This window comes from Onychomys torridus, chromosome 12, assembly GCF_903995425.1.
Source record: "Onychomys torridus chromosome 12, mOncTor1.1, whole genome shotgun sequence".
Classification (NCBI taxonomy): domain Eukaryota; kingdom Metazoa; phylum Chordata; class Mammalia; order Rodentia; family Cricetidae; genus Onychomys; species Onychomys torridus.
The window spans coordinates 62,062,623-62,088,877 of record NC_050454.1 but is presented as its reverse complement, the minus strand read 5'-3'; the positions used below and the strand labels follow the sequence as shown (position 1 = coordinate 62,088,877).

Sequence of the window (26,255 nt, the reverse complement as noted above, 5' to 3'; positions counted from 1 at the left end):
TTGACTTTCATATTCATGAAAGTAAAAAGGAACAAGTGACTTATTCATGCAATTCAATTTTATTACCCAATCCTTAAATTTTAGATACAGGAAATTTGCTGAAAGAATTTTCATTTCTAAGTGCTCAAATTGTATATCAGACATATTTATAGATATTTACAGAGATAAACCTTACCTGAATATCTTGCAGGCAAATTTCATGAGCGTCCAAAGAACACTGCAGTCTCGGTTCTAGTAGTTTCTTTAAATTGCCTATTGGTTCATTGATGTCTATTGCCTGGCTTACACATTCAGCTGGGGTATAGGTCTGTTCCACAATGCTAAATGTTAATGGAGATAAAGGTTAATAATCACATGTTATTCTGATATAATAAAGATAACACTATGCTCAAAACAAAATTAATACCAAAAACATACATGGTCTTTGAAACTCTTTTCTTTCCTTCTATGTTCTGCACTAATTTCTTCTTTGATATTAGACTCATGGACTAATGTTGTCAATATGAATGCTAAATCTCATAGCTAATTAAACACTCCTAAAAACATGCTTAGCTATATGTATGTATATATATATATATAAAAATGCATGCAGTAGTACATAAATGAGTGCTGGATGTATACTAAGGGGAAATGTGTGCCTTTATATTACCTCTCAAGTTATTTTCAAGAATTTAAGACCCAGAACCATAGTAATATACTGTGTCCTTTAAAATCTGTAAAACTTGTTGAGATTTTGGCACAAGTCTGTAATCATAGCACTTGGGAAGTAGACGCAGAAGCATCAGTTCAAGGTCACCCTCCATCCTCAATTCCATAGAGAAATATAAACCAGCCTGGGCTATATGAGTACTTATCTCAAATCTCAAAACAAAACAACAACAAAATCAAAACCAAAATTCTGTACATCATTTCTACTAATCAATTTCCTTACCAATATAATCTAGTAAATATAAATTGATAAGGCATAACAATATAAATACTTCCGATTTAATTTGAATACTAACCAATTATTAGGTTTCTGAGAGGTGTCTGAATAGTCTTGGCTGTCCTAGAACTCACTATATAGACCAAGCTGGCCTGGAATTCAGAAACCTACCTGCCTTTGTCTCTGACTCCTAAGTGCTGGGAGTAAAGGCTTGCACCACCACTGCCTAGTCAGTCTTAGGAAATTATATTGTCCCTTAAAACTTACTTAGAGCTCTTCTGCATTGTTATTTTACAATTCTTAGGTTAAAAGCCTTGATAAGTAATTGTACATATCTCTTGTAAATGCTTACAGGGGGGCAAAGAGAAGACTGAGGAAATAGTATTTACTAAATTAAGTTTCACAACACATTTAAACTTTAAATATGACTTAAATCTCTTTATAGTTATTAAAATAAGTATGAAGTGGGAGTCAGTGAGATACCTCAGTGGTGGTGGTGGTGGGGCATGGGGATGGACGGACAGACATGAATTGGTTCTGAGTACCCACATCATGTGGCTCACACCCATCTAAAACTCCAGTTGCATGGTGATCTGATGCTTTTGCCTCTGCTAGAACCTAAACTCACCTGCATATACCCACACTCAGACACATAACTGAAATACACATAATTAAAAATAAAATTTTCTAGTAAGATAAAACATGAGTGAGTGGCTAGGGAAATGCTCAGTAGGACAGTGGTTGCTGTACATGTTGAGGATGGGAGTTTGGGTCCTCTGATCCCAGGTAAAGGCAGATGTGGCAGTACACATCTCACCAGTGCTCCTACAGGCAGAAGGGAGACAAGGCAGCAAAAACCCCAGGCTCACAGGCCAGCTGGGTTGGCCTATGCAGTGGTAAACATGAGATCTGTCTAAACGAGCTGGATCATGAGGACAAACACCTGACGCTGACCTCTGACCTCCACATGCATGCTATGGCATACAGGCATCCACATTCAACACACACAAATGTGTATAAGTGCATGAGTGTAGTGCATGAGTATGCACACATACACAATCTGTCATTTTATTTTTACATATTTTCCAAGTATAATATATATATATATATATATATATATATATATATATATATATATATTTAGTGAATATATACAACACATTTCTTAAAATATTTAAATTTATAAAACAGAACTACTCTTGATTAAAAACAATATTATTTTAAAATAATAGTGTATTATTCTTGGTTGATATAAAGCATGTTTTGGTTTTTTTGAAAGCGAACACTTTCAGCATATTTTTCGGCTATTAAGCACAGAAGTCTATCCTTTTTATTTATTTATTTATTTTTGGTTTTTGAGACAGGGTTTCTCTTTGTAGTTTTGCACCTTTCCTGGAATTCACTCTGTAGACCAGGCTGGCCTCGAACTCACAGAGATCCGCCTGCCTCTGCCTCCCGAGTGCTGGGGTTAAAGGCATGTGCCACCACTGCCCGGCAGTAATAATTATTTTTAAAAGATCCAAATGCTACCTTAAAACAGATTCTAAAATTTCACTTCTATGAATACCAAGTATTAAGTAAGATTTTCAAAGTTTCTTGTTGCAAAGTTATAAACCTTGGGAAACCTAAAAATCTTAATCAGTAGCTTCTTTTGAAGGGATGTGGATGATCTCACATTACTGTTTCTCAATTCCTGCGACACGACAATCTGCTGGAGTTGGAGAACACCTATGGCCTCTTTACACTGAGCCACACGTTAACAGCTACTCTCCCCCCAGACACTGCAAAGGGCCCGTGATAAACACTGTAGGCTCTCCAGAGCATTTAGGAGTGTTTGTGTGCATAAAAATAAATAGATATGCTAGACTCCAGTTCTGCAGCTCCTTCCCAACCTGAACAAAGGTTGAGCTGTGTGACCCAATGCTACAAGGTTTCTTAGGCTGAGTTACTGAAAGCACTATGGCTTCTCCCTTGGCACCTTCTTAGACTAACCGAAAAGCCCTAGAGAAAGGCTCACTGGACACACTGAGGTTCCCTGCCAACAAGGTCAAGAGTGATCTTCGGAGAGACTGTAGCTCCAGACCACTCTTAGGTGACCGAAGACCATTCCCACAACTCAACTAGAAGCTCTTAGTGCACTCAGGTCAAGACCACCCAGCTAAGCTGATCCCGGGCATCGATTCCTGTGCTACAGAAAAGTCAAACTAAGCGAAAGCTCCCTTTAGCACTGAAGTTTACATTTCAGCTGTCTTCTTAACTCAGCATCCTCAGATCTAAGTCATCCCAGCCTGTCTTCCAGTCCCACTTGGCTTTAGTGTATTAGCTTGTCTCCTTCTTTACAGAGTACAATAGCACCTTAGCTACTATCTCCACATCCTCCTTACTGAGGTTTCCAATCTGTTTCTATCAGAATCTCCCCCTTGATTCTGAATTCATCACCACCCCCTTTCAAGTAAGACGCCATCATCATTCCAAGAAGCAACGCTTTTACTCTTATGCTCAGTACTGTGGACACAGGTGTTCTTAGACTTTTATAAGGACATTTGAAACTGTCTTATTTTACTCATTTTATTCCTGATAGTTACTAATATACAGCAGTTATTCATAAATAACTATTGTTAAATTCAGGTTGAATTAAACTGTCCTTGAAATAAAAGTGATCAGTACTTAGTAAAGAATAAAAAAATAAAGAAATGCCTTTTAGATAGGGGTGGGGACAGGCTATTATAACTGTGTGCTCATTATCAACTAAGTTTACTACTGCTTATATTTCAAAAATGCCTTCCTCTCTGAGCTACAGACCCATTAAGTCAGGGGTGAGTGGGTGGGAGGGGGTTCAAAACTAAACATATTGGCCTGGTCCTTGACTGTAACCCAGTATACCAGTAAGAGTAAAAATTGATCAATTCAATTCAGAACTGCCAACCTTTCTTCTGTGCACTCTGGCTTCTCAGTTCCATCAATTTCAATCTCTATCAGCTCTTCTGCTTCTCTCTTAGTCATGGCTGAAGTCTTTCAATGTTCAGTCCTGGAAGAGTTCAATGTCAAGATTTTTAAACATCATCTGTATGAGCAAAAATGACATGCAAGAAAAAGACCAAATCTGAATTAAAGCAGAGGGAGAAGAGGTGCTCTTTATATATGTGAAAGCTCACATACCACATATATAAACTAGTTTTTGTTTAAATTGATATGGTGATTCCATCCCTTTACTTATTGGAATTTGTTGGCCCAGTCTAAGTAAGCTAATTCAAGACACTACAAAAGCAAGTGAAAGTTGGAGAAACCATATTAAAACAGCTTGGATTCAAACCTGAAGCTCAACACGGGAGAAGGATTACAACTGTCTAGCTAAATATCTGGTCTGATTACATAAAGATTAGAATTCCTATTTAATGCACAAGGTACAAAACAGAACTGAAAGTGACTATTAAGTGGAAAGACCAAACAATTAATAACCAAAAAGAGGAAAAACAATTTGGGACAAACTCCCAAAGTCGGCAAAGCTCAGCACAGAAACAGGAAATTCATACCAAAGCAAACTAAAATAATTCAGGGTACGAAGAAATGCACAGGTACAAATCATTCCAAAACGAAATTCATTCACATTGTATTGTGCATTTCCTAGAAAATACAATCACCATTAGGAAAAAGGGCAGCATGTACATCTGTGTTGTGTGTGTAAAGAGCAAAAACCAAAATCTAATTAAAAAACTGAAGACCCTTCTTCAGGGGAAGGGCATCCAGGTTTCCAAAACTACCATTTTTCTTTTCATTCCTGTAAACTTAAGGTTTTTTAGTTGCCATTAGACTCCAGGACTTGGCCTCTATCTGTTCTCCTGACTCTTCCAACTTAACATTCACTACTTAATTCACTAACTACTTCATGACCATGTAACCAAGATACACTTGCGTACTTGCCGTACAGGTAAAATGGACTTCAGTCCACTTGGCACCCGGGTCTGCGTACAAATGAGGGGAAAACAAAAAACAAAACAAAACAAAAAAATCACTAAATGGTGGCCAGTATCTTGTGGAGTTAAACACAACTGTGTGGTATCTAAGAACGTGAATGGTGAATCTGTTGAAATCCTTTCCTCTTGCCAGCACTCAGACCTATCATTAGTCCAAACTACCTACTGGTTTTTTAAAAATTGCATTTACTTACTGCTAGGCGTGGTGGTACGCTCCTTTAATGCCAGGGCTCAGAAAGCTGAGGCACACAGACCTCTGCATTCTAGGCGGCCTAGTCTAAACAGCAAGTCTCAAGTCAGCCAGAGCTAGGCAAGTGAGGTATGTTCGTATGTGCCCATGTGTGGGGGTCAGAGGGCAGCTTGTGGTAGTCCGTTCTCTCTGCCACTTGAGCTCCTGGAGTTGAACTCGGATAATCAGGCTTGGCAGCAAGTGGCTTTACCTGTCGGGCCATGCCACTGCCTACCTATGGATCTATTTTCAAACGACTACTCATCATCTTGAAACGACGAACTGGCACCATTCTCTACGCTGTTAACCCTAGGGTGGAATCCCTGAACTCCATCGCTGCTGCGCTACGCCAACGACAAGGGAAAAAAAAAACAAAAAACAAAAAACAGCTGGCCAACTACATTAACCTTTACTGACTTCTTCGTAAAAGAAACTGGAAGTCATCAGAAAGATTAGTGTGCGATTCTGAGACCGTTCCAGAAAGGGCAACTGGATTTGGAGTGCGGGGATCGCAGAGTCGGGTGACAGACGTCTGGCCCCATCCAGAGCGCCCCGGGAGCGCCGGGCCGCCGTGGCCGCCCAGCCAGCCAGGCAGGCAGGCAGCCAGGCAGCGCGCCGAGCCTGCACCGCGCCTGCACCGCGCCGGGCGGCAAGCGCGCCCTCGGCGTTCCGCCGCGCCGGCCCCGGCCCACGCCGCTCCCCGCGCCCCTCCCCTCGGCTCCCCGCACAGCCTCTCCCGCCCCTCCCCACCCGGCTCCCTCAAGTCTCCACGAACGGAAATGGGAGTCACAACGCCGGGGACCAGCGGAAACAAAACACAGAGGCGGCCGCGGGGGGGCCGCGGCGTGGGGGGGAAAAGCCCCGGAACCAGGCCGGCCGCGCGGGGCCCGCGCTCCCCGCCAGCCCCGCGGCGCGGCCGCACTCACCAGCTTCGGAATCCGCCCCGTGGCCCTCGGCCGCGCTCCAGAGCCGGCTGGGAACGGCGGCGGCGCGGGCTCCACGTGCAGCGACTCTCCCGGTAAGCCGCGCCGCGCCCGCGACTCGCAGAGTGAGGCCCCGGGGCCCTTCCCGCGGAATCGGCGCTAAGGAACCCCGGCCCCTCTCCCGCCTCCCAGGCACCCTTGGGCCTGGAACTACAACTCCCAGCAGCGTGCGCGACACGAACGCCGGCGGCAACGGAGGCTCACGAGGCACAAACGCCCCTGGCCGCTTGGTTTTACGCGCTCGCTTGCCCCCCGACACTGCAGCCACCTCCCCAACCCCACGGAACAAGACGCTGACTCCGAAGGGAGCCTGAACTAGAAGAGAGAACAAAGTACGCATGCGTACAGTGCACTGTTTCCAAGAGGGAAAAAGGGGTGAAGTTAAGTGAAGGGAAGATAAGATGGCGGGGTCTTAGCTGTGGGACCCGGAAGCACTTGCCCTCCACTTCCTCCTCCTGTTTGGCTTCTGTCTCACCTAGAGGCGTCCGGTCGCAGACTGTCTCCGAGGCGCTTCCTGTCCGGTGAGCGTCGAACGACTGCAGCGGCGGCCCATAATGCATTGCGATGGCGGGTAGGCGTGTGTAGGCGGAGCCAGGGCCGGAAGTAGAACGGTGGCGGCGGCGGTGACTCTGGCAGCTCGGGACTCGGTGCAAGGTGACTGGGAGGGTAACTAGGCTAGCCTGGCCTCTTGGGACTGCGGTTCTGGGTTTCTTCCCGAGCCAAGGGCTGCCCATCACCTCTGCTCTAGTCGGAGCGAGGAGAGCCCCGTGTCCTTGGCACCTTCCCGGCCCGGCCTGAGGTCGCAGGTGACCCGGGCCGGGCCGGGCTGAGTGTCAGACTTGGCCTTAGACACCAAAAGCCCGTTAGTACCCTCTCGAGAGCAGAACAGGCGCACACGGAGGGCAGGAGGGCGGGCTGATGGGTCTGCAGCCCGCCTGGGGCAGCCCAAGGTCAAGCACGAGCGAGGAGCTTGCGAATTAGGCAGGAGCGCCGGTCGAGCCCCTTAAGACGAAAAGGGGCACTAGCGGTATCCCGAGAGTTTGCATCTAGTCTAGAAACGATGGTGCTGAAACAGCCCTGTGGGGTGACTTTAGGAACGATGGACTGACCGATGGTTACATCCTAACAGGCAGCAAACGGACTCGCTTTGGGCCGGGCTGGTCAGTCATCGCTATAAATAGGGGAGCCACGCTCCTTCCCAAGGCTACGCCTCTGGGTTTGAACTTTGATCCCCCCCCCCACACACACACCCCATGCCTTCCCCGATATTTTAATATCAGACCCCTGACAGACAGCTAACCCCTGATAGTATATCAATACCGAATTTGTCACAGATGTGTTTTGCACTTAAGGTGACATTTTCTCCTGTGTGGTAGTGAACAGTCCGTATTCACTGTTGAATCTGAAAAAGTGGAAGGCAGTAAAGGAGAAGCAGCAGGTAGTTTTGGTAAGAGAGTGTGTGTTCATGTTTTTGGATGATTGTGTCGGATTTAGGAGGCCAAGAAACACATACATGTATGTTTGGGGCTCAGGAAATAGGGTAAATTAGAAATGTGAATTGAGAATCAGTACTTTGATGCCACATTATTGAAAACTGGAACTTTTTTTTTTTTGCCTAGTTTTGTAGAAAAAATGGCAGTCTTTGCAGTCAGCGTGACAGCAGGTTGACTGTAGAATGTTAGGTAAACAATAACCTTCCTTAGATATAATTTTTATGAACGGAAAGCAAGACTAAGAACACCTTCCCCTAACTCTTTAAAGGGTATTTCCTTAACTGGGCAATTTTTTTTTTTTTTTTTAATTTCTAGGACTAAACAAGTGTTAACCTTTACTAGATTTCCAGAGAGGAGGACAGACATTGAGTTGGGTGATACTTTCTTGATATAAGGACCTTTTTAAAATTTGTTTGCTTGTAGTCTTTTCACCTGTATAATTCTCTGGTAGATCATGAGTGACACATTAATCAAGACTTTAATTTCTTCAAATGTTTTCATCCTGGTTGGTGAATGGTCTCTCTCTCTGCTTATTTGATTTCTTTGAGCAGTACTAAATGTTATTCCAGGCTTTGTTGAAGTTGGTATTATTGACACTTTAGACTGCATAACTTTTTGAAGTGGGAGTGGGAGGGTTGTTATTTTTCATGTTGTAGGGGTATACAAGACACTTGGATCCAACCTACTCAGGACAACTAAAATTGTCTTTAGACAACAAATGTGCCCTGGGAGATAGAATTACTCCCTTCACATATGTTTAGTAACCATTGTGCCATTCTGCTGGCTTGTAGTTAGTGATTATCAAACTTTCAGTGATAAAGGGCTACTCCAACCTCTCTATGCAATTCTGTCTTTCTGTCTGTCTGTGTGCATCTGTGTATTTATGTAGGTGTATGTGGGCACTTCTGCACGTGTTTCTCTGGCAGCCAGAGGTCAGCCTCAGCCGTCACTCTCCAGGTACTATGCATTTTGTTTTTTGAGACAAGGTCAGTCGGTGTCCAAGATCTTGCCAAGAAGACTAGGTTATCAACTGAGTCCAAACATCTGCCAGTCTCTGCTTCCTCAGTGCTGGCATTCATTATACACTGGTTGCCAATCCTGACTTAGCTACGCGCATGCGTGGAGTAGCCACATGGGCTTCTGTACGCATGCGCGGCCCACCCTTTTATAAGCCGGCGCCATGTTCCCGGGTCTCCCTTGACCACGTGTGTTTTCCACAGCCCTGTTCATGTCTGTCTCTTTCCTATCTTAATAAAAACTCTTGTTAGTGGGGGGGGGGGGGGACAACCAAAAGGCAACAGAACACGCAGATTCTGGGGATCAAATGCTGTTCATCTACCACCACTTTTGTAACTGTCCTCACCAGATTCAAGGGACAGATTAATTTGTCAAATTGCTGTCAAGGTTGTTAAGTCCTTGTTCCTAGATTCTCCACTAATACACTGGTAGCAGTGTGCCCACTGCATCCGTCCTCACAGTTCACTACAAGTCAGGTCTCAGCAGGCGGATACAGATAAAATCTGGGTGGGAGTAGGTTTTCCTCGGGTTCGAGTGACCCTTTGTCACTGACAGTTTAAGAAGCATTAACTGAGACAGCAGACTGTAGCACAGTGATTATTAAACAGATGTGAGGTAGGAGAGGGCTGGTTTTATTTCCCAGGGTACATTTATTGTCTAAAGAAACATTACGAACCTAGCCATTGAAATGTGGTCTCTTCTGTTGCCATTTCACTAGGGTTTGGTGATCCCTTTCCCTTTATGAGCTAAGTCTAGATCTGGAGAAAATTTTCTTCTGCTAAATGTCAGCTTTCCTGTCTCTTCCTTTTGGACTTCCTGCTTGAGTGTATTTGTTGTAATTAGGAATATTTTTGCATTTGAGTTTTAAATCATTAACTCGGGTCTCAACAAGAATTATCCTGTCCTTTAATGTATCTATCAACATTTTTAGCTAGAAAATTACTTTGTTTTAGCTTCAGGAGGTCTAAGGACTTGAAAGGCTAAGCTCTGATTTTTAAACTTTTGACTTTGACCTTGTGCAAACTCTCTGATGAGTTTCTATCATCTGACCTCTCTGTTACTGCAGGGCTCACCTGGGGTGGTTGTTTTCCCGTACTGTTTCTGTTGGAAGCTGATTTGGTTGTTACAGTGTTAAGTAAGGATCTGCCGCTGTTAACAGGCAGTGCTCTTCCTTCCTGTGGGCCTGTGAAGTGGAACTTTCCAGCCTCTCGTTCCTGGCCAAGACAACTGTCTTTACTCTCTTTGTCCAGTGCCCTTTGGCCCTTTGAGGGGTCATGGAAACTAGCACATTATGAGCAAAGTGTCTTTTCCTGCTGGAGACAAGTAATGTTCTTGAGAGCTCACCTCACTGTTTCCTTAGGTCCAAGTTCATGGGAGGAAAAAAGCATCACCCCAGACTGTGTGCTTTCTTCCTGTTGTACCCTATTAGAGCTCTCAGCTGTTTCTACGTCCCAGAGCCTTTTGGTGAAAAGCAAAGGCTTTGTAATGGAAGGGCCATTGCGTATGTCTGCGACTGACCAGACAGAGCCTGAGTTCCGGTGCACTGTAGTTCTGTAACCTAATTGATAGAATTAGGTCTCCACATGATGTATTTGGGGTGTTTTGTGAGAAGTGCATAACCTTCTGATGCTTGTCCAGTACCAGAGACTCACCATGATTCTCCAGCGGCTCTTCAGGCTCTCCTCTGTCCTTCGCTCGGCAGTCTCTGTGCATCTGAGGAGGAACATTGGTGTGACAGCCGTGGCATATAATAAGGAACTTGATCCGATACAGAGACTCTTCGTGGACAAGATAAGAGAGTACAGATCAAAGCGACAGTAAGTGGTAGATGATCAGGCACATTGTGAATATAAATATTCAAAGTATGTAAATTTCAACCTAACTGTATCTTCTTTATAAAGGCTCCAAGGACAATTCCAGTAAATCTGTTGTCATTTGAAGTATAGGCACAATCATGTCATTATAATGAAATAAGTCGCAGAAGTACACAGCATCTTGAAATCATTTAGTAGCTAAGAAAATTGAGTCCCAGAGAAATTGATTAGCTTAACATCATAGAACTAAGAATGATTGAGCAAAACATACAATCAGTGTATTCCAACTCTCATTTTTGGCTTTTTCTGTGACGTGATTTGGGAATGTGCATAAACAGCATTTTTCTCTTTAAGGATGTTTTCATGGTGATATCTCTCTGGAAATGACAAAACACTCAAAATGGCTTGAAGTAAGACTTGGAAAAACATGATTACAAACCACACATTTGAGATGAATGCCCAGTTTATCCATCATTTGGTTCAACCCCTAAATCTTAGGAAAATGATACACAGGCGTGTATAATTCTTTTCTTTAGTCTTCTGTCATTTACAAAGAACTTGAAGGCTAATTGAAATGGGCCATGTTTTTATAACATGAAGATTCTTTTTGTTTTTGTTTTTCAAGACAGTTTCTCTGTGTAGCTTTGCACCTTTCCTGGAACTCACTCTGTAGTCCAGGCTGGCCTCGAACTCACAGAGATCCGCCTGCCTCTGCCTCCCGAGTGCTGGGATTAAAAGCATGCGCCACTACCACCGGCTAACATGCGGATTCTTAAAATCTGATGGAAGTAGAAAGCTTATAAACAAACAAGTATTCGTAAATGGTTAGATGCTAGGTGGTATCTAGTGTTTGGAGATTTGAAAGGAAACACTTCCCAGCTGGAGACATTTTTGAAAGGTATTTTGGAAAAGTTCACATTAGGACTTTGAAGGCAGTGCTTGGGATCATTCTACTCTTTTGAGTGTCTCATGGGCAGCTGTAAATCATCTTTCCGGTGTGAAAAGAAAAGAAAAGGAAAGCATTTACTCATGATTTTGCTTATGGTTTCTTAACCAACTGGAAGACACACTGAGTACTATACCAGGTTAAGAGTAATAGTTTTAAAGACTAGATAGGTAAATAGGAATAGGAAGGTTATATCTTTTAGGATGGAAAAATGATGTCAGATTAAAGTATGAAAACTAGAAAGCACGAAATTTGGAGAATTACACACTTTTGATCCCAGAGGTATAGGGCCTAGGGGAAATATGCACAATTTCAAGCATGAGCTTTGTAGGTGAGTGTCAAGTTAAAGTGTTATGCTTGTTGATTTTATGTCAACTTGACCTAAGCTAGAGGCATCAGAGATGAGGGAGCGTCAATTGAGAAAATGTCTCCCTAAGATAGGACCATAGGCAAGCTTGTAGGGCATTTTCTTAATTGGTGATTGATGTGGAAGGGCCCACACTATTGTGGGTGGGGCCACCAAGTGCTGGAAGTCCTGTGTTCTATAAGAAAGCAGTCTGAACAAGCCATGTGGAATAAGCCAGTAAGCCGCACCCCTCCATGCGTGGCCTCTGCACCAGCTCCCACCTCTAGGTTCCTGCCTACTGGAGTCCCTGTTCTCACTGTCTTTGATGATAAGCAGTGATATAGAAGCATAAGCTTTACACCCCCAAGTTGCTTTGGTAGTCATGTTTCATCATAACAATAGTAACCCCAACTAAGGCAAAGGTTGGACCCTCTTGATTGAAGTTTAAATGCCAGATACTTATTTTGGAACTCTAATAATGGTAACTAACCATGCAGTCAATAAAAGTCTTGAGGACTGGGAAAGTGGTTCAGTCTTTTAAGTTCTTGTATCATAAAGAGGGTCCAGAGTTTGGCTCCTCAGCACCAATGTAAAAAACATGATGCTGTAGCCGCAGCAGCATTTGCCTTTAATCTGAATATTAGTAGACAGAGATAGGACATCCTTGAGGTCTTGCTGGCCAGCCAGTTTAGCCAGTTCATGAACTCAAGTTCAGTGAAAAATCCTGTCTCCAAAAGCAAAATGGAGAAAGATAGATGTAGAGGAAGTCACTAGATGTCATCATTGACTCCTGGCCTCCATACATGTGTACAGTATACAGACCTTGGGTATTTGAGAGACCTATCTGTAATAACTCTTTTGTTGTTATGTCTCATTAATGTGTATGAGTGTTTTGCATATATGTATGTATATATATATATATATATATATATATATATATATATATATATATATATATATATATATATATGTGCACAGCTTGTGTGCCTGGTGCCCATGGAGGTCAGAAGGGAGTGTTAGGCCCCCTAGAGAACTGGTGTTAATGGTGAACTGGTTAACTGGTAAACCACTGGTGGATAATGGGAAATGAACCTGAGTCCTGTGCAAGAGCAGCCAGTGTTCCAAACTGCTGAGCCATCTCCCCGGCCCCTTTATCAATTCATTATTTAGCAGCTGCCAGGCTTAACAGTTCAGGTCTCTGATGGTTTGGGTTTTGCTGGGATTTCTTGTTTTACTGGTTTGAGTTTCTTCGTTTTTTTATCTGGACTGCATCATTTTCCATATACTGCAACTCAGATCCTGAGAGGGTCTGATTAGTAAGTATCTTTGATGCTAACAAACCTTGAGTGTTAGAGATTTGTTTGAAGTTACCTCATCTCTGAAACCTATTCTAAAACAAATTTGAATGAACTCAAATCCTAAAAAGTTCTTTTTACCCCATAGGTGTACCTCTAAAATCTCTTAAAACTTGATGGTAAAGTGTAATTTCAGTTTTGTTCGTTTTTTTAATTAGTGCATAAAATCAGTTTTCTTTGTTGTTCATTTGTCCAATAGGACATCTGGAGGACCTGTTGATACTGGCCCAGAGTATCAGCAAGAGCTGGACAAAGAGCTTTATAAGCTTAAACAAATGTATGGTGGAGGAGACATGAATACGTTTCCTACCTTCAAATTTCAAGGTAAGTCTAATCACAGATTAAGTTTGGGGGATTATTGTAGGTAGAGAGTATTCGTGTCATTTTCTTTTGGGTGTTCGTGCTAGGCTCCGACCTAGGACCTTGCCTCTCTTGTGCAAATGCTCTCACTGAGCTCTACTTCATCCAGGAGAGTTTTTTGGATTGTTTGGAAGTTAAATGACAGTCACATGTGGAGTTCCTACAACTGTGATGTGTTCACAAGGAAGCCTTCGGGTCACTGTTTTACTACACTGTTTCGGTGTAGGAGAGCACATGAATTACGACAGCTTTCTTATTTGGTTGGCCTAGTTACACAGCACTGTTTATGCAACATAGGCTAATAGAGATCCCTACTCACAGAAGCTGTTGAAAGGTTGACGGTTGTTATGTTTTTGTATATATGTTTAAAAACAGATGTTTTCTTTAAAAAAAAAAAAAAAATCTAAGAACTGGTAAACTTCAAGCATTGTAGCAAATCTTGTTTTTGTTGCATGGCTAAGCCTGAAACTTTTCCTTCTCCTTAGATCCCCAATTTGAAGTCATCGAAAAACCCCAGTCCTGAAGAATATTATAAAATTCATCTGGTAATTTATCATGAATTAGTTGTACAACTAATTAAAAAATGCAAATAAACATTCATTTCTCAGTTATCAAATGTCCTTTAAATTCTTTAGTGATACAGAGTATGTGTCTGGCATTGACTTGTCTGTGGGTTTTTTCTAAATCGTTTCATTTTGTTAGAATGTAGCAGATGGAGATTTTGGATAAATTGGGTAAAATTGCCTTTCCCTGCTAGACTCTTCCCAGTGTACAGTGCTGTCCTCTAATAGTGGAGCCCATCACCTAAGGGAATGTTTGCTGTGAAGGGAAGAATGTTGTATTTACCTTTTGGGTGGGGGATGTATGTTTCCAAGACATGGTTTCTTTGTGTAACCCTGGATGTCCTGGATCTCACTTTGTAGACAAGGCTAGCCTCAAACTCACATAGATCTGCCTGCCTCTGCCTCCCAAGTGCTGAGATTAAAGGTGTATGCTGACTTATATTTACCTTCTTGAAGCAGTGGTTCTACATCCTTGTCATGACTTTCTTAGTAAACTCTGTAACTTAATATGCACATAAATGTCTGTTGTGTCTTAACCATTGTCAGGTCATTTTTGCCTTCAGGTTATGGGATGTGTGGATTCAAGAGCGAAGGTAGCTTGAAACAAAAGGCTCTAAAAGATGTAGCTGTGTGTAACATTGTTGGCCCAGCCATAAAAGAGGCAGCATGTATTTCCTGGGGATATGTTACAGATCAGGAACTTCACATCGAAGTTTCAGCAACTGTAGGTGGAGCTCAAGGAAGTTAGCCTTTTAAAGGGAAATAGCCTCATCATCGTATATCTGACAGTGTCTGACATGCCAGGATATGTGTTTATTAGACCTTTAACTACCTTGGGGGCAAATTGGAGGATAAGATTCCTCATAACCTTGATGGTTTCTGACCAAGTTGTTCTCTGTTTCTATGCCCGTCTGTTCTCATTCGTTCTCATCACTAGTACCTCCCTACACACTTAAGCTTACGTGGATGCAGGAATGGGGACGAGAAATCTCAAGATAGCACTAAGGGGTAGGCATACTCGGTGCAGGCATCATTTTCTGTAGAAAGTATAACCCTTGAGTCTCTGAGCAGCACGACATTCCTGTAGCCCTGTTACATAAGTATGTCTTTATGAATAAACCTTTTATTCCCTCTGCCCTGTATTGTCCTAAAATCTAGAAAGATAAGATTCCGCATCTTCAGTTACTTCAGGGAATTCAATGTAGTTAAATACTTTTTAGAAGGAAAAGTCAGTTTACAAATTAATAAAATGGAGATAATAGTACCTTCCTGTAATCACAATAATTAAGTAATGAAGACAGGAAGATTGGGAGTTCAAGGCCAGCCTGGGTTACATATTGAGACCCTGTCTCAAAACAAAAGAAATTGAGTAGCAGTAGTTTACTTTAAAAATCCAACTATAGATCATGGGAACATGCTCAATATTTGTGTATCTTTAAGAACATTTATAGGTAGCACATTAAAAGCAGAAAATGATCGTAAAATGAATATTAGAAAGTATCTGCCTTTAGTCTTAAACTAAATAGGTCCTTTGTTGACACACTTTATTATTTTGAAAGCATTTTCTTTGTAGAAAGTAAAAAGACATTATAGTATGTCTTTGAATTTGGTGAAGTAAAAATATGACACATTAAAAATTGATGCATATTGATTGGTAACAACAAACATGACAGTTCACTTAGGTTTTTTTTTTTTTTACCAGTTATTACTGCTAAAATGTTCCAAATCTTACTGAGCAAGAAACAAGCGATGAAAAAAATGTATGAAATGTGTGGCTAGGGCTGGAGAGATGCCCCAGTGGTTAAGACAACTGGCTGCTTTTCCAGAGGATTTGAGTTTTAATTCCCACCACTCACATGGCAGCTCTTAGCCATCCTGGAACTCCAGTTCCAGGGGATCTGACTCCCTCTGATGTCTGATGGCACTAGCCATGCATGTATGTGGTGCACAGACATACATGTAGACAACTACTCACATACATAAGAAAGAACTGTGTGGGAATATGGACACCTCATTGCTAAAAGGGAAAACTAATTTCTGCCCATCTTTAATTCATGTAGTAATAATTCATAGAACACAAATTGAGTCGTATCAGAATATAATGTTTTATTAATCTAAGTAGATGATTACATTTAATCATTCTCTGTGCTTCACAAGTATTCAGCACTTTTAGGAACTGTTTTCATGTTAGATTCTATTAAATACCTTGGGGTTTATGAAGACCTGGACAACATGAGTCAGTCTTTTTTCTTGGGGTTTCAGATTGGCAGAGGGGTCAGACATGTCCATACTTAGGCTATAACACAGGAATGAGTAAATACCAAAGAAGAATCAAATGTCTTGCGAATTCAGAGAAGAAACTTGCAGCTAGGAAATGAGAAGGCTGTGCTAGAGCAAGTTGAATTTGACTTGTCTGTTACAAGTAGAATGTCCATAGCTTGTGCTGAGGACTAGTATTCCAAGGGAAGTATTGTAAATACATGCGTGTATTCAAAGGGGCAGAATAAATTGTAAAGACAAACAGTTCATTTGATCAGTGAATAATAATGTAATCGAAGAAGAATAGGATGTGGCTGCTCAGGTGGGTTGTAATATGAGAGCTTATGTGTGAGGGATAGGAGGAGCATTTTAATTCCCATCTGGAATGTAGACTTGATTCAGTCAAGAAAGAGTGAGAAGTGTTTAGGCAGGGGAAGAGGGAAGGGAGTTGTCCTTAGACATGACAGTACATAGGCACGCTGTCCGATGGGGTGAGGAAACGATGCCTTGGAGCAGGAGAGGTTAAGTGACTGAAAGAGGGTCTTGAGAGAAGGCCCCAGAAAGAAGAGGGGAGGGTGACGGAAGCCTGAGATTCCAGTTTGAATGGCACCATGAGGAAGTTAAAGATGGAGAAATTTAGGGATGGGATGGTTGTGCAGTTAGAATTTACATGTAATGTCGATGACTAACAACATTGAAACACAAGAAGTTACAACAGAATTGTACTCAGCCGTGAAGAACAATGAAATTGCCAGAAAATGGATGGAGCTGGGAAGGATTAGACTCAGACACAAGTGCCCAAGTTCTTGTGTGGATTCTAGCTTCTAGCTGCTGAGTCTGTTTATCTAGGTGGGAGGAGATGTGAGGAGAGCCCAGGGAGGCAGAAGCGGGGGTCCATGAAATAGAGGCTTAGGAGTGGGGGTGGGAAGACAACAGGACAGAATGGAAGGAGAATACCGAGGGCCATAACAGCCTTACAGAGGGAAACGGAAAAGGAGACGGGCTGATAATCAGTCAAAATGAAGTATGCTTGGAGATGACTTTGTGAGAATCATTTTAAATACCGGGTCAGAGATCTGAAAATCAGTGGATGAAGATGTGTCCCGCCATGACAGAATGGATAGGAGACAGATAGGTTTGGGGACCAGAGAGGGCTGGGTGAGCCAGAGGTTACTGAGGATGAAGAGGAAGTATAAGGAACTGGAGAATTTAAAATGAAGAAAAAGTATGAACTGTGGATCAGGTGGACATGTGTTCATGAAGACCCCAACTCCCCAACTCCTTTAGCAGCAGCCCTGCACACCTGAGAAGTGGCCAACTGTAAAACGGCAGGCCCCTCTTTAACCTCTTAGGAGGAATGAGATTTGCACTTCCCTATCCCCACCTCTGACATACATCCAATAAAGCATCCAATGAGTATTTTCCCTTTGTATTCTGACTTTAGAAGTTGGCAGGGATCCAAGCTGAGCCATGAGTCAGATCCTCATCTTAAGCTACTGAAGAGCTACCCCATAGCGGCAGGTGGCCAGAGGGAGGGGTTTCCTGGGTTTTACTGAACAATAGGTGAGTGGCTTCCTCTGCTCTGTTGAATGAGGCTAAAAAGTTTAGCTGCCTGTAGCTATTTTTGAAATGTGGACTTTCATCAAAAGGTGAGCTGTAGAATGAAGGAAGTTCTTTGTAAAGTTGTATTGAAAAATAAACACTCAGACTAAGTTAAGTTAACCCCCACCCTAACTAAAATAAGTTGCTTCTAGTTACAGTGGCAACAGTACTAAAACAAAGGTTTTGACCATAGTTCTAGAGCCAGGTCACAGGTTCACTGTGGAAAAATAAAACCAAAATGCTGGACTTTGATACACTATTAGTGTTCAAGTCTCAGAAAACAGCAAGTGGACAAGTGGATGGCAGTGACCACTGTGATAGACTTAATAACTAGAAGATTAGTGTTTGCAGTTACATCCTTTGTGTAGAAGAAAGTATTCTTTATTCAATGGTCTCTGCTTAGCTATGTACAGTATTTAGTTCATAATGTCTAATAGGTGTTTGGCACAGACTTTGTTAGATTTTTACATGGCATGAAATGAACCTCTAGGCTTCAGTGTGTTGAAAGGAAGCTTTTCATCTGTTAGTGAAGTTAAGGCACTACATACTTGTCCTCTCACACTGTGGATGTGTGTCAGTGAAGTTGAGGCCGTTGGTCTTGTGATGGTGGAGTATGGCCTGCAAAGGCGTCCTTGAGATCGTGTGTCTACTTGGCACTGCAGGACAGCATTCCTCCTGTCAAAGCGGGTCTTATAGTCATGGCATAGGCAACATTCACCCTGATTTCTTATACACCACACGTTTGTCATTTGCTCCCAGGAATGAGGAGATTGTCCCTGTGGGCGAATCCCGCCTGTGTCACTGGTTTTGTGAATTACGTTTTCTTGGAACAGAGGCACACTTACTCGCCTGTTCTCCTTGGGTCGCAACAGGAAGCATGGGAGTTAAAGTGTCTACTGTGTTGTTGTTTGTAGAGTTTCCTGGCTCGACTGAGTGTGAATCTGACCTTGAGAGCAGAGCAGTTTACACAAGTTCCACCTTTAGGAAGGGTCTACTGAGAAGGACTGAAGGCCACACAGTTAAGGGAGCAGTATGGCAGTGGGCAACTCCCCAGTGACCTGATACAACCAGGTACTCAGTAACCACCTACTCCACTTGTTCAGTGAATCTCGAGAATCTGCTTTGCTTTTTGGGTAGAAAGAACAAATTCTTTTGGCGCCAATTTAACCATGTTTAAAGCTGACAAATGACCTTCTCATGCTATTACCCAGAACTAGACATCCCTAGTTGCATTTTGTTTTCAATATGGCTAAACCAGTCCCAAACAGTGCAAACCGGACTGGTTTTACTGTTGAGCCCTGAGAATTTCATATTCTGACATCAGCCACTGGCCTTTGTGGTTAAACAGTTGAGAAAACATTAGACCCTTTTCTCATTTCAGCCATGGTTTCTCATGTGCCTATGCTGTATCAAGCAAGCTGGGAGTCAAAATGAGCTCATTTGTCCACATTTTACATAGAGGGCAAACATTTCTCTCCCCCATGTCCTGTTTCTATTAGAAGCAGATTGGCAACTCCTTATCTTCAGCAGTGAGGGACTAGCCCAGCTCAGAACTGTTTTTCGAGACAGATAGAAGATCACCACTCATGCAGAGAAAGGTGTCTACGAAGCTGTGTAGGTTCTAGTAGTGCATTCCGATGCCCAGGTCCTGGAGCCTCTCCAAAGGAGTCTCAGGAGATGGAGATAGCAGCAAGCAGCTCCATTCGTGGTGGTTTTGGTTCTGAGAGGTGAAAGTAAACACAAAGTGCAAATCCTTGGGCGGAAGACCCAGCCCTGGGCTTCCCCTACGGACATATTAGAGACAAGGGACCATGGGAATAGGGTTATTGAGAGGTAAGAAGAAGGTTCTGGTGGGAAGTTTGCGTTCTGTAGAGTATTTCCTGAACACATAGGCCACTCTTGCACGGAGAGCACTTGCAGTGTATCCATGCCTCTTGGGTTAGCTTCGCAGTCGGTATGATATAGTAAATTTTCTAAAACTTAGGACATTCATTTGCATTTCACAAAACTCTGGATGTACCAGGCATTTCCCTTCTCTTTAGTTCAGACACAAGATACCAGATTGTACTTTAGGTGATGGCAAGAACTCTGCTTAAAATAACAATTTCAGGTGAATTGGAGGTCATAAAAATTATGATGTCATCTCCTCAGCCATCTCTTTGCAAAGGTAAGACAAAGCAGATTTTTACAATATTTTAATAACTTGTGTGACAGCTGTGGTTTTGGTGCATCTTGAAAGTGGAATTCTTTTAAATTATAAAGGATTTTGTGTGCTTGAAATCCTAGAAGAGAAAGAAAAAAAATCCTCAATGTAATGTGCTACTTCATATATAAACACATTCATATAAATCTTAACAATATCAAACTATAAGGTTCTTAGAGTTACAGTTAGTCTATATGTAACTAAATCTAGTTTTATGGACAATTAAGTCAAAGCTGGAAGCCAAGAAGCTCGACCTTTGCTGAGAAGAGCGAGCTTGGACTGATAGCAGGAGGAATTCGGCTTGTTGGGCATGTGCTAGGATGCTCTTGCTGCTCATCCAATAGCGCCCAGGGCAGCAGCAGTGTGGCCCAACACTGTGAGGTGGGCCACCTACCACAGGACAAAAGTGAACTGGAGACTTGGGGAGCTGGTGAGGGAAACTAAGAGGAAGACACACACACATGCAGACACACACACACAAAGAAGTCCCTTTCCCTTTCATTTAGAGACAAAGTGCTTTTTATTATTTGACAGGATGACCTTATATTATTCCAATCTTAAAGATTTTCTCTGTAAATTACAGATGAGGATAGGACATGATATTTGTTCCTTAATTAAAGGTTAGTGTAGTAAACTACAAAACATAGTGACTTCTGTTATAGATCCTAACAAAAGTAAATTTTAAATGAATTTACAGGAAAAAACCTTTACAGAGCAATAAATGAGTATTATATACTACTGTCTCCTAGAATCACTTAAATCTTTAAGGTACTGATGCTTGAGTTCTTCTGGAACAAGTCTGAGAATCCCTTCCCCAGAGTTCTGAGGAGTTCTGAGAATCCTCTTTTCTCAGGAAAGACTTTAAGCGTCTGAGAATATTGGCTGTCCCCTCTCTATTATATTGCCAAAAAGTAGTTCAGCAGGTCCAAATGATGTTCCTAACTGGTCTCAACTAGATGATAATTTCCTTTACTGTGGCAGCAGGTGCTAATTTATATCCCTAACATTTCCAAATGCTTGGAATAAAAGTCTGGAACCACAACTTGCCAGTAGCCGTCTACTGGGTCAGACATCAAAGACACAGGGTACTGGGCTCCACCTCCACCAGTGTTAGCCTGGGAGATCTTGACTTAATTTTCTCATCTATCAAAAATACCTAAACATGCCAGACCCAGTCACATTAAGGAGGTATGTGGTGATATATTGTGAACCCTAATAAACTTGCTTGAGGATCAGAGAACAGAACAGCCACTAGATTAAACATAGAGGTCTGGCAGTGGTGGCACACACCTTTAATCCTATCACTCAGGAGACAGAGATCCATCTGGATCTCTGATTTCAAAGCCACACTGGGAACAGAGCCAGGTGTGGTGGCACATACCTTTAATCCCAGTACTTGAGATCTCATGTCTTTGCTTGGGAAGGACACATGCCTTTAATCCCAGAAAATAATATGGCAAGACACAGAAAGGTATATAAGACGTGAGGAGATTTAAAAAAAAAAAAAAAAAAGGCAGTTCAGCTGAGATTCTTTTGGGTGAGGACCCAGGCTTTCAGTCTGAGAAAACAAGATCGACTGAGGAGTTGGCGAGGTGAGGTCAGCTGTGGCTTGCTCTGCTTCTCTGATCTTTCTGCTTTCACCTCAATATCTGGCTCTAGGTTTTTTTCTTATTAATAAGACCCTTTAGGATTCATGTTACAGAGGTAGACTTACAGCTGAATACCCTCAACAGAATATGATGAAAATCACTTCCTGTAATTGCTCCGTAAATGCCAAACATTTTTATCATGCCAACCCAGATGGAAAGGAATTACTTAGATCCTTTACTGTACCAGTGGTAGATACCAATCTAAATTCATAAAAATGAAGTCACAATATCCATATATTTCCTTCATTTTCCTGCCACAGTCCCTTAATATCCTATTCTAAGAACATGCTTTAATAGTACTCACATTTTCGCTCATTGTAGTGGCTTTAGATGCAGGACCACCCTTCCTGTTTGTAGAACATAAAGACAGTATTTACTATATTATTACTTCCAACTGGAACCCATCCTCATTCAGCAGGACTATCTTAGCCAGGCAAGAAGAAAACCCAACAGCCCAGCCTGAGTTCCTGACATTTATAGACAGTATCCAGAGAAGCCATGCAGCAAAGTACATACAGGTTTGTGTGAAACCCTCAGCAACAAAATGTAGCCTGAGGCTAACATGCTAAATTGTATCTGTGGAATACACAAACAAGAGACTTATTTTCAACCTGATATATTAACATTAAATATTTTAAAAGTAGATTATTATAATCTGAAATTTCATTTGTCCATGGAAAGTTTTACATGTTGATTGGGGGTTCTTGTAGAAGCTAAATGAATTTGAAGACTAGATTTCATGGGTAGACACAAGGTGTAAAGAAATAAAATGTTCCTTCCTGGATTATGAAGACTCCTGTTTGATTTGACAGAGGCTCAAATTAATAAAGTGTAAATCTCCCTCACTTATTTAAGATCACTTTTCACTTTGTTTAAAACCTCCATTCCCTTTTCATCTTAATAAAAACTCAAGTGCTCACAGTTGCCTGGGGCTGGGGTGGGATTGGGTAGTGGCTACGCCCCTAGGCAGCTCTCTTCTGAACTGCCCCTTTGCTAATCCTGATATTTTAGACTTTGACCTGTGTTTGCCCTGGGATACAACGAGATTGAGATACCCGGGTTGAGGCAGGAAGTCAGTGACAGGTGAGTCTTCCAAGGGTTTAAGAGAAGCCATGCCAGCTGGGAAGAGGGAAGAGTGTGTAAACGGGATCGATCTGCCATGCCCATAATAAAAAGGGAGGTCAGTCACAGATCAAGTGCAGCAAAATTGGGACTTTGATGATCTCATCATGTCTTATGCAGGACTCCAACATTTTTGTTAACAGCTGAAGTATTTTCCCCCAGGAGTTAGAGATCTCAGTGGGTAAGAGCACTTGCTAATCTTGCAGAGAACTGGGCTCAGGCACCTATACAGTGGCTCACGACCATCTGTAATTCTAACTGCTGGAGATCTGACACCGTCTTCTAGCCTCTGTGGATACTGTAGGCACTTGGTACACAGTCATACATTCAGGCAAAACACTCAGTCACATAAAAGTAAACTAAAAAAGAAGAAAAATATTTCCCTCCAAACTCCAGATTTGTATATATTCTGTTACTGATTATTTCTACTTAATAGTCTAATAAGCTTATTTGAATACTGAAAGCTCAAGCACTCTGGACCTCCCCTCCCCTTGACCCTTCTCCCAAGGCCACACCTCCTACAATCTTTCACATTCAGTAAGTAGAGGATATGTCCTTGTAACCCTGAAGCTACCTTCCACTTGACTTTTTTCCTAACAGCCTGAATCTCCATCAGTTAATTGCTGAAAATATATCCTCTGTGCTATAAAACCCTCAAGTACTCCAACACTACCATGTTGGCACCATAAGCTATGTTGTCTTGTCTTGGTTACTGTCTGTTCTCTAATTGCTCTACCTGCTTTCATTTTTTCCCCTTAAAGTTTATTCTTAACAGAGAAATCAAGATGAACGTTAAAGAATTAAAAATGTTAAAGCTGCTTACAGCCCTTCATGGACTTCCTATGTTACTTAGAATCAAAGCCACATACCTCAAAATCCTCAAAAGTGCTTTGCAACATCTCTGTATAGTCTGTCCCCCAGGACTTTTGTGTTCATCGCCTCTTTCCCTTACTGCTGGAAGCACAATGTCATCTTCATGTCTCTCCATACACAGACATCCTGACCTTGAGCTCTTTCTTTTTTTCTCCCTCACGAGAACACCATGTGGCTGTCTGCCTGGTTTGCTTCCTTCCTCAGCCTTTACCAAACATCACCTATGTCCCTTCTAGACCCTCTATTTAGATGGTAGTCTCCACCATCCCAGTCTTCAGACATTCCCCTTTTTCACTTGTTTTACTTTCCTCCATAGTTCTTGTCACACCAGAAATGTCGTAGAGTGTGCAGGGTTAGTCATTTCCTGCTCCTGGAGCGGAAGCTCCATGTTGATACTAATTTTGATACATGATTTCCAATAGAGATTTTGGCCTCTTTGAAAATAACTGATATAATGGTGGTGCCTATAGCAGTGTTGGGCCCAAAACTGATTAAATTTCAGTTAAGTGTAGAAAGTGTGGAAGCTTATTTGAAAAATTTCAGCTTAGTGAAACACAGAGATGTGTTTTTAAAGTTGTACTATGGAAATGTCTACAAAATTAGAGACCATGATTCTTCTCTTGTCATTTATAAGCAGGCACAAGGACAGAGGTAGTATATATTTCTTGAGGAAGGCGATTAACTTCTAACAGGATTACTCTATACAAACTACTTTTGACATTAAACAGAGGATTAAAGAATAAAAGATATGAAGAAAAGCGTGTTGCAAAAGGATACTTACTGGAAGGAAGTTTCTTCTACAAAAGAACAAATATATATCATTAGTGCAAGAATTAATTTGCAGATCCATCTAGTGACTTTGGCTTGACTCCCTCTGAGTCTCACCTGCAACATTTGTGCCTTCTAAATGAAAATTCCCCGTCAAAGCATACAGACAGCAAATGCTTAGGCTTTGAGGGCTCAGGGGTAAAATCAAGGATACTTTAGAGTTGGTTTTATAATCAAGAAGAAAACAAAATTTCAAAAATGTTATCAAAATTTAAAGTCTACTCATCATCTCATCAGCTTATTCATTAAAATAATGGAATTCTTTTGGTGTAGGGCTAACATTTCTTTGAAATGTGGTCTCAAGGTAGTGTTACTATGATTAAGTAATTTCAAGTTTGCCTCTATAAAAATTACCTTACAGGCCCCAGAAAATGAGGTAGGGACCTGGACCCTGGTGGTGCAAACCTGTAATCCCAGATACTTAGGAAACTAAGGCAGGGTGGTCATCAAGTTCAAGGCCAAGTTTGAGACCTGTCTCAAAATAAAAAGGTAAGAGGAAAGCTGGCCATGTTGCTCAGTGGCAGAGCAGTTGTCGCCTGAATAGAGCCCTAGGTTCATTTTTCCCCGTACTAGAAAAAAAAAAAAAAGTAGAAGGAAAGGAAAAATAGATATAAACTGGATGTGGCCAGAGGTTATAGTTTGCTGATGCTGATCCCAAACACAAGTTCAAAAATGTAGTTCCCCTGGACAGGTTTTCTGCCATAAATAAATGGAATAATCTTACTTATGAACTAATTCCCATGTCAACTCTCAGTATTTTAAGAAAGGTATCTTTACTGACTCCTCATTTAAAAATCATCAGGCTTTTTTTTTCCTCACTACGTAAAAGTGACAAGAATTTTGAATGATAGTTTTGTTTATACTTTCACTATTGACCAGCAGGGGGACACAGCTAGATTCTATTCACAAAATAGGCTAGACTAAGCTAGACTGAGTTCTCATTCACACAACAGTTTGTTCTTTCTTTCTTTTTTCTTTTTCTTTCTTTTTTTTTTTTTTTGAGCTGAGGATCGAACCCAGGGCCTTGCTAGGCAAGCGCTCTACCACTGAGCTAAATCCCCAACCCCAAGGAAATCTAGGTAGGTTTTGGTTTTGTTGTTGTTTTTTGTTTGTTTGTTTTTGGTTTTTTTGAGACAGGGTTTCTCTGTGTAGCTTTGTGCCTTTCCTGGATCTCACTCTGTAGACCAGGCTGGCCTCGAACTCACAAAGATCCGCCTGCCTCTGCCTCCCGAGTGCTGGGATTAAAAGCGTGTGCCACTCTTTTTTTTTTTTTTTGACTTTGTAGACCAAGTTGGCCTTGAACTTGCAATCTTATTGCCTTAGCCTTGTGAGTATTGTAATTACATGTGTGAGCTGCATGCCCAACAGCAGCTAAGCATAAAGAATTACCTTGAATCAGTTTTCATGGAAACATTTCTGATGTATAAGATTTACTTATGTTATCAGGAACTCCTTTTGATTTTGTTTTATTTTGATTAAATAATTTTCACCTAAATTCTAAAACTAATATCCATTAAGCAATAGACCTAAAATTCATTCATGTTATAATTTATTGTTTCATTTAAAAATTCAATGTCATATCCTTCTGTCAATGCAGCACGTGGAGCTCTTGAGTTTCCATAAATTTAAACACAGGGAGAGAAGGAATACATTAAGAGAATAAAATATGTTTAAATCTCAAAAATGTATCAAACTAATTGCATGGTTAAGTGTA

At 41.7% G+C, this 26,255-nt stretch overlaps 3 protein-coding genes across 8 annotated transcripts in view; 1 reads left to right on the top strand and 2 right to left on the bottom strand.

Annotated features, from left to right (window-relative positions):
• The window catches only part of Gabpa (GA binding protein transcription factor subunit alpha), a 29,865-nt gene extending 23,177 nt beyond the window's left edge, over window positions 1-6,688 (bottom strand). Inside the window, exons 1-3 of one of the 3 annotated variants that reach the window (XM_036203196.1) lie at window positions 6,587-6,688; window positions 3,852-3,953; window positions 176-320 (exon numbers count right to left, since the gene is read on the bottom strand). In XM_036203196.1, the coding sequence (XP_036059089.1) occupies window positions 176-320; window positions 3,852-3,928 (222 nt within the window). In that variant the 5' untranslated portion in view covers window positions 3,929-3,953; window positions 6,587-6,688. Of the gene's footprint in view, window positions 1-175; window positions 321-3,851; window positions 3,954-5,093; window positions 5,472-6,054; window positions 6,118-6,586 lie in introns of those variants that run through there. The other 2 variants (XM_036203194.1, XM_036203195.1) reach the window with 2 other exon arrangements.
• Window positions 5,970-14,053, top strand: Atp5pf (ATP synthase peripheral stalk subunit F6). Of its 4 annotated transcripts, none has more exons than XM_036203200.1 (5): window positions 5,970-6,146; window positions 6,591-6,632; window positions 10,260-10,438; window positions 13,282-13,406; window positions 13,928-14,053. In XM_036203200.1, the coding sequence occupies exons 3-5, from the start codon at window positions 10,275-10,277 to the stop codon at window positions 13,963-13,965; spliced, it is 327 nt and encodes a 108-aa protein (XP_036059093.1). In that variant the 5' UTR covers window positions 5,970-6,146; window positions 6,591-6,632; window positions 10,260-10,274; the 3' UTR covers window positions 13,966-14,053. The 4 variants fall into 4 exon arrangements, with proteins under 4 accessions (XP_036059093.1, XP_036059091.1, XP_036059090.1 ...); XM_036203198.1 differs by having other exon boundaries at window positions 6,081-6,443; window positions 6,591-6,765; XM_036203199.1 differs by lacking the exons at window positions 5,970-6,146; window positions 6,591-6,632 and adding exons at window positions 6,639-6,765; window positions 8,494-8,561.
• Window positions 14,054-16,086: 2,033 nt separating this feature from the next.
• The window catches only part of Jam2 (junctional adhesion molecule 2), a 54,782-nt gene continuing 44,613 nt past the window's right edge, over window positions 16,087-26,255 (bottom strand). The window contains exons 8-10 of the mRNA XM_036203201.1: window positions 24,495-24,510; window positions 22,023-22,065; window positions 16,087-20,148 (exon numbers count right to left, since the gene is read on the bottom strand). Coding sequence (XP_036059094.1) covers window positions 20,116-20,148; window positions 22,023-22,065; window positions 24,495-24,510 — 92 coding nt within the window. The 3' untranslated portion in view covers window positions 16,087-20,115. The remainder of the gene's footprint in view (window positions 20,149-22,022; window positions 22,066-24,494; window positions 24,511-26,255) is intronic.

Bases quoted from the DNA above. Each gene is read 5' to 3' on its own strand.
- Atp5pf (XM_036203200.1), top strand. From the start codon at position 10,275: ATGATTCTCCAGCGGCTCTTCAGGCTCTCCTCTGTCCTTCGCTCGGCA. The intron at 10,439-13,281 runs GTAAGTGGTAGA...TTTGTCCAATAG, and splicing joins GAGTACAGATCAAAGCGACA to GACATCTGGAGGACCTGTTG. The intron at 13,407-13,927 runs GTAAGTCTAATC...CCTTCTCCTTAG, and splicing joins TCCTACCTTCAAATTTCAAG to ATCCCCAATTTGAAGTCATC.